Source organism: Monodelphis domestica, chromosome 5 (genome assembly GCF_027887165.1).
Source record: "Monodelphis domestica isolate mMonDom1 chromosome 5, mMonDom1.pri, whole genome shotgun sequence".
Classification (NCBI taxonomy): Eukaryota; Metazoa; Chordata; class Mammalia; order Didelphimorphia; family Didelphidae; genus Monodelphis; species Monodelphis domestica.
Window position 1 is genome coordinate 227,786,509 of NC_077231.1, and position 13,163 is coordinate 227,799,671.

The 13,163-nt window shown below is 36.3% G+C and overlaps 1 protein-coding gene across 1 annotated transcript in view; it reads left to right on the top strand.

The window, feature by feature from the left end:
- Positions 1-321: 321 nt before the first annotated feature.
- Positions 322-13,163, top strand: part of AOC1 (amine oxidase copper containing 1) — a 39,533-nt gene continuing 26,691 nt past the window's right edge. Inside the window, exon 1 of the mRNA XM_007504611.3 lies at positions 322-447. Within this exon, the coding sequence (XP_007504673.2) occupies positions 323-447 (125 nt within the window). The 5' untranslated portion in view covers position 322. The remainder of the gene's footprint in view (positions 448-13,163) is intronic.

Genomic DNA, 13,163 nt, shown 5'->3' on the forward strand with positions numbered 1-13,163 from the left:
CTTGAGAATGTCTTTGTACTGCTTCTTCTGATCACCATGCCTGGTATGATTCTCCACAAAATATTGTTGGGTAAGTAAGTGTGTGTTTGACACTTAGACTAGGTGACCAACTCTGCAATAGAAATTGAATGCTTGGCAGTTCAACTCAAGAAAGAAGCTATGTGTCTGGTATCTTATCTTGCCAGGTAATCATCTAAATTTTATTAAAATAATTCAAACGGAAGTGGTTCCGTTTTCTGGCATAGCACTGATAGATTGCCCACGTTTCACAGTCATATAACAGAGATGTCAGCACAATGACTTTGTAGAACCTCAGTTTGGTATGCAGCTTAATACTTATTCTTTCCCATACTTTCTTTCAGCGCCCATGTATGTTGAGCTAGCTCCGGCAATGTGTACATCAACCTCATCATCTAGGTGGACATCCCTAGAAAGCATACTGCCAAGGTAAATGAAATTATCCATACTATTCAAAATTTCCCCATTTACTGTACAATGGTTCCACATATAGATGACAAAATGCCATTTTCTGAAATGTCAAATTAACTTCAAAGAGGATGAAAAATGACATCATAAATGACTTTTACCACAATGTTGGTATACTATTTAAAGTGAAAAGACTGTAAGCCAAGACTAAGCTAGAGGGAGAGTTGGTGCTCAACTTTTTAAATATTTTATTTATTTGTTTGTTACATTAAAATTCCCAAGTAGCTCTTTCTCTCCCTGCCCCATAAGAGAAGGCATAGTTTGACAAAAAGATAAATGTGTATATGTAAAACTATGTCTTCCTTATTTCTATTTATTGGTTCTTTCTCTGGAAGTAGGCATAAACAAGTCATTCTTCAAACAATAAGTCTGTCACTGTATATAATGTTCTCTTGGTTCTGCTCATTTCACTCTTCATAATTTCAGGCAGATCTTTCCATATATTTTTTAATTAACTTGCTCATCATTTCTTATAGTACAGTAGTATTCCATCATAGCATTTTCTATCTCCTGTTTATATACAAATTGTTCTTTTATCCATAAATCTGATAGGTAATATGTTCCCCATTTTTCTAATTTGCTTATATCTCCCTTTATGCCCAAGGCACATATCCATTTTTATTTTATCTTGATAAATGGTATAAGATACTAGTCAATATTTAGTTTCTGCCAGACTGTTTATCAGTTTTCCCAATAATTTTTGCCAAATAGTGAATTCTTATTCCAAAAATTTGCATCCTTACTTCTGTCAAACACATTACTATAATCTTTCACAATTCTTTGTTGTATGTCTGTTCAGTTCCACTGATCTATTTTTCTATTTCATAAGCAGTACCAAATAGATAGTTTTACTGTTTACTAATAGTTTAAAATCTGGTGCTGCTAGACTTCCTTCTTTTATATTTTTTTCATTAATTCCTTTGATATACTTGATCTTTTCTTCTTCCAAATGAATTTTGTTAGTATTCCTTCTACTTCAATAAAATAATGTTTGGTAAATTATTTGAGATGGCACTGAATAAGTAAATCAGTTTAAGTAGGATTGTCATTTTAATTATATTGGCTCTCCTTGCCTATGAACAATTAATATTATTCCAATTATTTAAACCTAATTAACATTATTCCAATTATTTAAATCTTACTTTATTTGCATAAACAGTGTTTTATAATTATGTTTGTGTAGTTTGGGGATTTGTTTGGCAGGTATACTCCCAGGCATTTTATTCTAACTATTAGTATTTAGTATTTAGTATTTTTACATCCATATTCATTAATGAAATTGGCCTATATTTTTCTTTCTTTGCATTTGCTCTTCCTGTTTTGAGTATAAGCACCATATTTGTTTCATGAAAGGAGTTTGGAAGGATTCTTTTTTGGCCAAATCTAAATAATTTATTTAATATTGGAATTGGATGATCTTTAAATGTTTGGTAAAATTCATTTATAAATCCATCCAGTCCTGGTGCTTTTTTCATAGGAAATTCATTTATAGTCTATCCAATTTCTTTTTTCTAAAATAGGTTTATTTAGATATTTTATTTCCTCCTCTGTTAGTCTAGCCAATTGATATTTTTGTAAGTATTCTTCCATTTCATTTAAATGGTTAAATTTGTTGCCAAATGACAGGGGCAGGGGAAAGTTTATAATTACTTTTATTTTATCTTCATTAGCGGAAAAATTTACCCTTTTCATTTTTGATGCTAGTGATTTGGTTTTCTTCTTTTTAAATCATATTAAACAATGGTTTCTCTATTTTGTATTTTTACATAAAAACAACTCAGTTTTATTTATTAATTCAATAGTTTTCTTACATTTAGTTTTGTTAATCTCACCTTTATTTTTTAGGATTTACAGTTTAGTATTTAATTAGGGATTTTTAAGTTATTCTTTTTTTTAGTTATTTTAAAATTGGATACCCAATTCACTGATCTGTTCTTTCCAAGTTTTACTGATATAAGCATTTAGAGAGAGAAATTTTCCTCTCATTACTGCTTTTGCTGTATCTCACAGAGCTTGGTATGTTGCCTCATTAAAGTCATTTTCTTTATAAAATTATTATTTCTACAACTTGTTCTTTAACCCACTAATTTTTTAAGATTAAGTTATTTAGTCTCCAATTAATTTTTATTCTTTTTTTCTTGATCTTTTGTTAAATATAATTTTATTGCATTATGATTTGAAAAGTATGCACTTAATATTTCTGCTTTTCTATATTTAATTACAAAGAATTTTGTCTCTTAAAAATTTTTCTTTTGGAAAGGCACTGTGTGTCACTGAGAAAAATGTTTATTCCTTTATATTCCTGGTCATTCCTCTCCAGAAATCTGTCATATCTAACTTATTTAAGATTTTATTATCCAGGGGGCAGCTGGGTGGCTCAGTGGATTGAGAGTCAGGCCTAGAGACCAGAGGTCCTAGGTTCAAATCTGGCCTCAGACACTTCCCAGCTGTGTGACCCTGGGCAAATCACTTGACCCCCATTGCCTAGCCCTTACCACTCTTCTGCCTTGGAGTCAATACACACTCCAAGACAGAAGGTAAGGGTTTAAAAAAAAAAAAGATTTTATTATCCCTTTGACTTCTTTCATACTTTTGTTGTTGTTGCTGTTGTTAGATATGGCTAGTTCTGAGAGGGAAAGGTTAAAGTCCTGAACTATTACAGTTTTTTATCCATTTCTACCTGTAACTATTAACTTTTTCTTTTGAAAATTGCATGCTATAATATTTTGTACATATAGGTTTAATATGGATAATGTTCCATTATGTATGATACCTTCAACATAATGTAGTTGCTCTGTTTATCTCTTTTAATTAGATCTATTTTAGATTCAATTTTGTCTGAGATTATGATTGCTAGTCTTGTTCTTTTAGTCAGTTGAAGTATAGTATATTTTGCTCCATCCTTTTATTTTTACTCTATATATGTCTAATTTTTAAATGTGTTTCTTGTACACACAGTGTAGTGCCTGAGGATGAGATGTAACAGGGAATGAATTGATTCTCTGCCACTTGTACTAATTTTGGCCTGACAATCAACACAAAGAAAACAGAGGCCCTCAACCAGTCAGCACTACACCATCCATAGGTGACATTCTTATACAGAAGGAACTTAGATATAATACTTAACTAATTAGTACAAATTAGAATAAGATAAATGCATAGTGCATATTAGCAGTGCAATGAAAGATTCAAGTAAAGAGAAAAGTTTCTCTTTTCTCTGGTGTCCCCAGACCTTAGTAACACAGGAACCCATCATTCTAAATCCCTATCATCCCTTTCCAGTTCACCTCCTGCCTCTTTCCATTTATCAACAGTTAATACCAGTCCACACAGCTAACAACACTGCCTTCTTAAGAATGACAAGTATGGGATATGATAGGGAAAAACTTTTGCCTGACATTGTCAATAACTATCCTTTATCACTAGCCCCACAGAACTATTCCTCAAATATCAAAGTTATCTGGTCTTGTAATAAGAAAAGAGGCAATCAACTAGCAAGAGGAAAAGAGTGAAAGAAGAAAAAAGACTGGCACAACCAGGGGTGCGCTAGAGTGAGCTCTAAAATTTGGAACCCATTGTTAAATTTTTGGTGTGAGCATTTACTCCTTAAAAATCAGCAAGTGCTGCAAATCAGGACTTAATTTACATTATATCAATTTTTAGACTTAAGAAAGTGCTAAGAATGTAGATTAAACCTAAAAGTTTATGTGCATGTGTTTTACTCTAGGGATCTCAGTTATTAAACATTTTGCAGCATCTTCCATTATTACTATATAAATATTACTTGAGATTAGCAAAACTTCAGCAGCATCTGGAAGGAGGAAGAGGAAGAAGAAAGGAAGAAGGAAAGAAGGAAGGAAGGAAGGAAGGAAGGAAGGAAGGAAGGAAGGAAGGAAGGAAGGAAGGAAGGAAGGAAGGAAGGAAGGAAGGAAGGAAGGAAGGAAGGAAGGAAGGAAGGAAGGAAGGAAGGATATCAGGTTTTGTTGGAAATTATTTTAACTCAAATACCCTATTAACCTATGCTATTTGTGTTCCATTGTTTCCTTAAATTTTTGGTAATTCTGAAAAAGATGTTTACTGGGATGATTGGGAAATGACCTATCTGGATATCCTCCCTTAAAATGGAGGTCAAAATGTTAAAAATTCTTGGTCTTTCCCTTAGCAAATGCATGTTGGCCTGGATTGGATTAGTCTACACTTGCATTCAAAATAATCCCCTTCCCAAGATATGAGAGAGGTGTGGTTGGCTAAACAAAAGTTTATCGGAAAAATATTTATGTACTTTAGTGGGCTGCAACCTCAGTATGAGTCAACAGTGTGATATGTGTTTCTTAAGAAAGCTAATGCAATCTTAGGTCAATTTACGAGAAACATTATGCCCAGGATGGGAAGATATTAGTATCTCTGTATTCTACCGTATTGCATTGTGAAACTGCATTGTAGGAAAGATATTGATGAGTTGGAAATTATCCAAAGAAGGATAATCAAGACTGTAAAGAAAATCAAATTCATGGAGCTATTAGTTGAAATAGTGGGGATGCAGAGTCTGGAAAATACAAATTTAGGGAGGATGCAGTGTCTGTATTTGAAGGGCTTTCTTAAGGGGATTATCCATGTTCTGTTTAACCCAAGAGGATAGAAAATGTAAAAGGCCAAATATAGGTACAATGTCAAGAAAAGAAATCTTCCTAATGAGCAAAGTGTTGCCAGAGTCAAATGGCCTGAGCTACCTTATGCATTAAGGAATTCTCTCTTACTGGAGGTTTTCAAGCAAATTCTGGATGACCACTTTTCAGATTTACCATAGAGTAAATTCTATGTCTCTTCCAGCTCTGGGATTCTACCATCATCATCACCTCACCATTAAGTCTTCTTTCATTGTTTAATCAGGGTGTAGAGGGGACCCTCAAATCTTGAAGTATAGGCTCAACTGCTGGTAGATTCTTCCAAGCAAGAAAGATTTTGAATGCAAGTCCAGCAATGGATAATGTACTTGTCTTCTGAGAAATAGCCTTGCTAAATGCAAATAAGTTTGTAACCAAAAGATTAGATGCCAGGTGATAAGATAGTTTGAAGGAGTTAGAACATGATGAATTGTTGGATTTTGGAAAGGTTGCAAGCAGTGTTGGTCAATTAAGTAGCCCCACATACATAAAATCATAATACTTCGAAGGATTGATGGATTTGAACAAGTTTTTCCTCATTTTCCTGAGCTGTATAACCAAGTCTTTGTTTATTTCCTGTCAATCCAAAGTTCTTGCAGTAATCACCTGTATTCCTAACAGAAGGATGTTCTAGATCTCTCTCCTTCTTGATGAGTCCTGTCCCATCTCTTTCCCTGTCACAGAAAATCTTCTTCTAAAGACCATACTACCATCCTTAACAACATATGAACTACAAGCCATGATCAACACAGAATCTCTTGCTTCTTTCCTATACAAATTTTTTTCTCCAATCAATCTGCTCTACTCATTGTGCACCCAAAACACATCATTCTGATCCCTAAATATTTGTTCTTACAATTGAGTCTCTTGGTCTATCTCTTTAACCTGGTCCTATCTAATCTTTAGCTTTCAGCTCATCTCACTACCATCTCTGAAGTTTTCCTTAACCATTAAATGGTCTAGGATACTTCCTTTCCTTGCCTGAAGACCAGAATCAGGTCTCTTGCTGATTCTAACCCCTCTAAGAACCCTAAATGGGAGCAGTGTCTAGTCTTGCTCTCAGAATCAATTCTTCACTATCAATGAGTTGGGATTAGGATCCCCAGAATTTTTAAGGGCTACAAATGAATGCAAAACTTTTATTAAGTGATTACTATGTTATAGGCATGCTAAATGTGGGGATACAGATACAAGCAAGAAAGAAGAACCCTGGGTTCAAGGAGTTTACATTCGACATATATATTTATATATGGAAGTAGTGGCCAAGGACAGATGTGCAATTAGAAGGGGGTCAGAGAATAGAGTATGTATACAGAGGCATGATGGGAAGATGGCTGTAAAGTAGTATGGAGGATCTACTTATGGTAAATGCTAAATCATCAAAAACAATCCCAAGATAGGAGCTGATATGTCTGATCAAAAGTGGAGGCTGGAGGGGGTAGCTAGATGACTCAGTAGACTGAGAGCCGGGCCTGGAGATGGGAGGTCCTGGGTTCAAATATGACCTCAGATACTTCCTAGTTGTGTGACCCTGGGCAAGTCACATATACCCATAGCTTAGTCCTTATTTCTATTCTGTCTTAAAACTATTGTTTCTAAGATGAAGGATAAGGGTTTGCTTTTTTTTTTAAGTAGAGGCTGGAGCACAAGAGCATGGCAACATGAAGATGGCTGGTTTTAATATGAAGGAAAATGTTCTAAAAATTAAGACTGTCTGAAAATGGAAATAGCTTCCTAGAATAGGTAGTGATTTCCCCATCAATGTAGATTTGATCCATCAAGTGGATCCTAGACAATTACTTGTCAGGAATGTTGTCAAGGAGATACAGGACCATGTTTTACTGGATTTGAGGACCTCTGAGAAGTACCTTTTGGCTCTGAGTATTTGGCTTACTTAGTATTTAAAAGCTAACATGAAATGTTTTTGGTGAATGTGGTCTTGGATCCCCAACTAGGCTCAATTAGAAATGTTAAGATATTTTTAGGGTTGTGACTTAAAATCTAAATTAATTTGGTCACCAAGGAAATCCCATAATAAAATACCCAAGTCAGCTGGAAGTTTATGGTGATTTTTACTAATACAGAGGAAAGGAAGAGGGGGGGGGAGGGGGAGAGTTAATTTAAACTGCTCCAGCTCAGACTGAGTCAGGCAGGAGTTTAATGCCTTGGCCAAGGTGTCTCCCCTTAGAGTCAAGGGAAAAGGGAGTCAGTCTTATAACGCATCACGTCACCATCTCAAGGAAGCTATCTGAGGGAGCTCCTCCAGGCTCAAGTTCTAGGATCGAACAGGCGCCCAGACCTGCTAACAGGAAGTGACCAGACAGAGCCACCTCTCCGGGGAAAGAGCCCAAGGAGAGGAAGTGACACCAAATATATAGACGGTTTTACATCACTTTCCTGCTTCTCATCTGAACCAATGGTAGCTTAAGCTTGACTTAGTGTAACCGTGAAAAATGTGGGTTTCAAGACTGTGAAGTGCCAAAACTGTAAAGATAATTTTTAGTGTATTGATTTAAATAAAAAATAAGTGGTCACCATGGGAAAAATTCCTAAATATGAAAAATACCCAAGTCAGCTGCATTTTATGGAGATTTTAATTAATACAAATGAAGGAATTAAGGAAAGGGAGAGAAAGAGAATAAGAGAAAATAGTATGAGCCTTAAGAGAGACTAGTCAGTCTTTAATCACTCACCATAAGATTTGTCCCAAGCAAAACTCCAGTCCTTCACTGAAATCCTCAACTCTTGAACTGAGTTCAGAGACCCAGCTCCTCCAACTAACTCCAAACTCCAACTAAGTTCAGAGAGCCAGCTCCTTTTAAAGAGAAATTTCTCTTATGTCACCTCCCCTAAATTTTCACATCTAACAATCACAGTAGATGTTTTCCCCAGGACTGACCATTCTTAGTTCACATCTTCTTTTTATTATCACCTTCTATGAGTAGACTAAAACTTCACACCTCTTGCCTTTTGTAAGTTTCTTGACCTTTTTAGTGATTAATTTAACCTTTATAGGTACTTAGCACCCTTTTGTATTAGATCTAAAAATAGACCTAGCTTAGGGTTTTTGCTTCACTATAAGTATGAGTTGGGGACTTTTCATTGTTCAGTAAGGAATTTTACAACTTTATCTTCCCCTAAAGCACTGTCTGAGCAGGATGGAGTAATTTTAAAGTTCTCAATACATTCCTAACTAAGTACCTCCATTGTTTAAAATAGGGAATAGCTTAACCAAATCTTCTAAGGTAAAGTCTGAGCAGTTTTAAGATTCACATTAGGACAGCCCACGGATCTGTCAGCTGTTTCTGTATATGTCTATCAAAGGCCATCCTCCTAGATACTTAATCCTTAAGTATGGGTGTAGACATTCCTGATTTTGTTAGGCTAAGTATCTTCATTGTTACAATCAGGAGATAGCTAAATCCAAGCTTCACAATCCCCCCTGATGATCATTGGGAGACTAGTCTCCCCATTGATCATTTACATAATCATCTTGTAGTCCTAAAGCATTTCTAACTACAGATGTATACAATATTCAATTTCTAAGAGGAAATTACAATAATTACAATAGTTACATAGTTATAATAATTACAATAGTTAGATAGAAGAGGGAAATAGAAGAAAGACAACAAAACCAATGTTTGCTGGGTGCGTTGACAAAAACCAATTAGGGGGAAGTCCCCTTTTGGCATAAGAGTATACATTCAAATAAATGTTCACTCAAACTTCAGTTCAATCAACCACACCCAAGTTTTTTCTGGATCTTCTTAATGTAGTGTAGGTTTTCTGGCATCTTTCTGCAACAGTTCATTCTCTGGATTTAGGAGTTAGCAAGCTTCTTCCTTGAAGATCTTTTCTCAAACAAAATTTCAAAATCTTGGATTTTTATTAAAATACAGTCCCCCACCCAGAAATAGGTGTTAAAAAAAACATCCAGTTCAGCTCAGGATGCAATGTTGAGTTATGGGGGTGTATGAGTCAATTATCAAAAGAAGATAAAAAAAAAACTATAAAGAAAAAAATTGAAGAAAGTTAAACTTTTGGGATAAAGAAAAAAAAATTTCAAAATAGACGCCTATTTGGGTTTAATATATTTCTAGTAGGCCCTTGTATTAGGGTCCAATTAAAGTAATTTCTAAAACCACAAGTCTGAAGGATAGAACGCAGTAATATTTCACTTACCCATTTGCAGCCAAGACTACAGGAAGTTGCCATACTATAAGAAGAAAAAGAACTAGAATTTTATTTTGATAGGGAAACGTCATTCCCTCGTCTGATTTTTTTGTCATTCTCAGGGATATGGGGAGACAGGATGATAGTCAAACTTTGGTACTTGTCTGAGTACATCACAAAGAGTGTAGATATAAGGAAGTCCTATGACTTAACATATATCAAGCTTCGCAACCTCAAGTCTCACACTAGTTTTTCCTGTGTGCTCTTTTTGGCACTATTCAGGTTAAGTCTGTGCTCCTTGTTTTTATCCCATTTCCTAGAATCAGACACAAACATTAATCACAGTCCCATAACATTTTATCAATAAATGGCAGGTTCCCACGGTTTAAAACTTTTTGGGTATGCATTAATATTATAGCAAGTATGTGTGTGTGTGTGTGTGTGTGTGTGTGTGTGTGTGTGTGTGTGTGTGTGTGTATACATACATATACATATATTAATCTTATATTACTGCAGAAAAAATAATTGTATGTACCTTTTGTACAAGAAATGAGAAAAAAAGGGGGAAATCAAATATCAAAATAAAATAAAGCAATAATAAAAATAAGGGGGAAAAGAAATTCAGGAATTAATTCAAAGTGTTCTCGAAAAACAGCATCCACTTGTCAATGTATTATCTCCAATGCATGTGATAGGGTACAGTCAATCAGGATTATCTCCAATGCATGTGATAGGGTACAGTCAATCAGTCTCAACAGAAGAAGCTCTCTTTATATGTGAGCAATGAATCCAAGAGTTCTTTTCTCCAATCTTTATAGATGTTGGAGTAGTCAACAATATTTGGAATGACCCTTCCCAAGAAGGCTGAATTGCTCCAGTATGCTTAAAATTCTTAACATACACCTTGTCTCCTGGGTTCAGGTCATGAAGAGAAAAGTCTAGTGGTCCAGCTTGTACTGTAGCTCTGGATTCATGGAATTCACACAGTTTGTGTTGTAATTCCTATATATAGGAAGCAATAGCAGTATCTCCCCCTAATAGTGATGTATATGCAGGGGAGAAAGGCTTAGCCTGTATAGGTGGAAGTCCAAAAAGCATCTCAAATGGTGAGATGTGTAGATCTCCTCTAGACCTGCTTCTAAGATAACATAGGGCCAGAGGGAGAATTTCTGGCCATTTTAAATGTGTCTCAGTGCATAATTTGCCCATCATAGTTTTAAGTTCTTTGTTCATTCTTTCAACTTAGCCTGAGCTCTAGGGATGATATGGTACATGAAATTTGGGAGTTATCCCCAAGCAAGAATATATCTGATTTAGGACAGAATCAGTAAAATGACTTCCTCTATCTGAATCAATATGTGCTGGCAGGCCAAAGAGAGGAATAATTTCTTTTAAAAGCACCTTAGCAACAAAAGCCACTGTGGTTTGGGTCTCAGGAAATGCTTCCGGCCATCTGGTCAATTGATCTACTATGACTAGACAAAATTTATAATGTCTAGCCTTTGGCATTGTTTTTTTTTTTTTAAATATATTTTATTTGATCATTTCCAAGCATTATTCGTTAAAGACATAGATCATTTTCTTTTCCTCCCCCCCACCCCCCATAGCCGACGCGTAAGTCCACTGGGCATTAGATGTTTTCTTGATTTGAACCCATTGCTTTGTTGATAGTATTTGCATTAGAGTGTTCATTTAGAGTCTCTCCTCTGTCATGTCCCCTCAACCTCTGTATTCAGGCAGTTGCTTTTCCTTGGTGTTTCCACTCCCATAGTTTATCCTTTGCTTATGAATGGTGTTTTTTTCTCCTGGATCCCTGAAAGTTGTTCAGGGACATTACACCGCCCCTAATGGAGAAGTCCATTACGTTCGATTATACCACAGTGTATTAGTCTCTGTGTACAATGTTCTCCTGGTTCTGCTCCTCTCGCTCTGCATCACTTCCTGGAGGTTGTTCCAGTCTCCATGGAACTTCTCCACTTTATTATTCCTTTGAGCACAATAGTATTCCATCACCAACATATACCACAGTTTGTTCAGCCATTCCCCAATTGATGGGCATCCCCTCGTTTTCCAGTTTTGGGCCACCACAAAGAGCGCAGCTATGAATATTTTTGTACAAGTCTTTGTGTCCATTATCTCTTTGGGGTACAGACCCAGCAGTGCTATGGCTGGGTCAATAGCCTTTGGCATTGTTATGAAATCTACCTGTAGATGCTCAAAAGGTGTGTAAGCCAGAGGATGCCCACCAAAGGCTTTGCCATGAAAGGCATGTTGGTTATATGCTTGGCAGGTAGAGCAGGCTGTATACACTTTAGAGGCTATAGTAGTTATACCAGGGGCTATCCATACTGTCTTAACAGAGTCCATGATGCCCTGGTTGCCAAAGTGACCATTTTTATGAATAGATTGGCAAATTTGGTGATAGAAACTTCTAGGGAGCAGGGGTGTTCCTTCAAATGACATCCATACTCCATTAATCTGTTTTGCTTTGAATTTTTGCTTCCATTTTTCCACTTCCTTTTCATTATAGGAAAGTGATAAATTTAAGTCATTAGTGGTTGTTAATGTTAACTTTGCAGTGGCATCTACTCAATCATTTCCCTTAGAGACAAGGTCAGTGCCACCTGTATGGGCAGAGCAATGAACTACAGCTAGGGCTTCAGGCAGTTTGAGAGCAGAAAGAACTTCATTAATAATTTCTGCATTAGCTATATATTTTCCAACTGAGGTTAAAAATCCTCTCTGGAGCCATAGCATCCTGACTGAGTGACAAAAGCCAAAAGCATATCTAGAATCTGTATAAAGTGTTGCCTTTTTATCCTTGACAAGTATATAGGCATGTTTTAGAGCAATGAGTTTTGTACCTTGAGCACTAATATTAGAGGGCAGTGAAGCTGACCACTCAGTGGCAAATTCTGAGACTACAGCAGCTCCAGTGTAGCATGTGCCATCTCTCATAAAGAAGAACCATCAGTAAATAAGACCAGATCTGGATTGTCTAAGGGAGTGTCCAAGAGATCATCTCGAGGCTTTTCTGCCATGGACACTAGTGTTTCACAATTGTGTAATGGTTCTCCTGAAGTTGGTAAATCTGGAAGCAAGGTGGCAGGGTTAAGGGTTGAACAGTGTTTCAAGGTAATGTTTTCACTATTTAACAAAGTTATTTCATACCATGTAATTCGCTGATCAGAGAATGCCTGTGTTCTATGCCTTAGCAACAATGCTTCTACCTCATGTGGGCACACAATTGTTAATGGGCATCCCAATACTAGATCAACAGTTTTTGTCACTAGTAAGGCTATAGCAGCTACTCCTCTAAGACATGGTGGTGCTCCTGATGCTACTGGGTCCAGTTGGGCAGAACAATTGGGTGCTGAGAAGGCCCCAAAGTCTGAGTTAAAACACCTGAAGCTACCCCTCTTCACTCATGTACATACAAAGTAAATGACTTGTTGTAATCTGGGATGCCTAAAGCAGAGGCAGACAGGATAGCCTATTTTAGATCTGATAGAGCTGACAGGTGTTCTAGTTCTAATTTGAGGTGTTCAGAGACCGAATCCCTTGTTAGTGCTATAAAGGGTTTAGTAATTTCCCCATAGCAAGGAATTCATTGTCTATGTCTACCTGTTGCTCCTAAAATTGCTCTTAACTGTTTCTTAATGGTAGGAGCACTTAAATTTTGAATATTTTCAATTCGTTTGGGAGAAATAGAGCGGGAACCTGCAGTCAGGATGAACCCCAAATATTCTACTTTAGGGAGGCACCACTGAACTTTTTCATTCGAGATCTTTTGTCCTCTTTTGTGCAATTCCAAAAGAAGGTGCTTGCTATCTTCCTGAC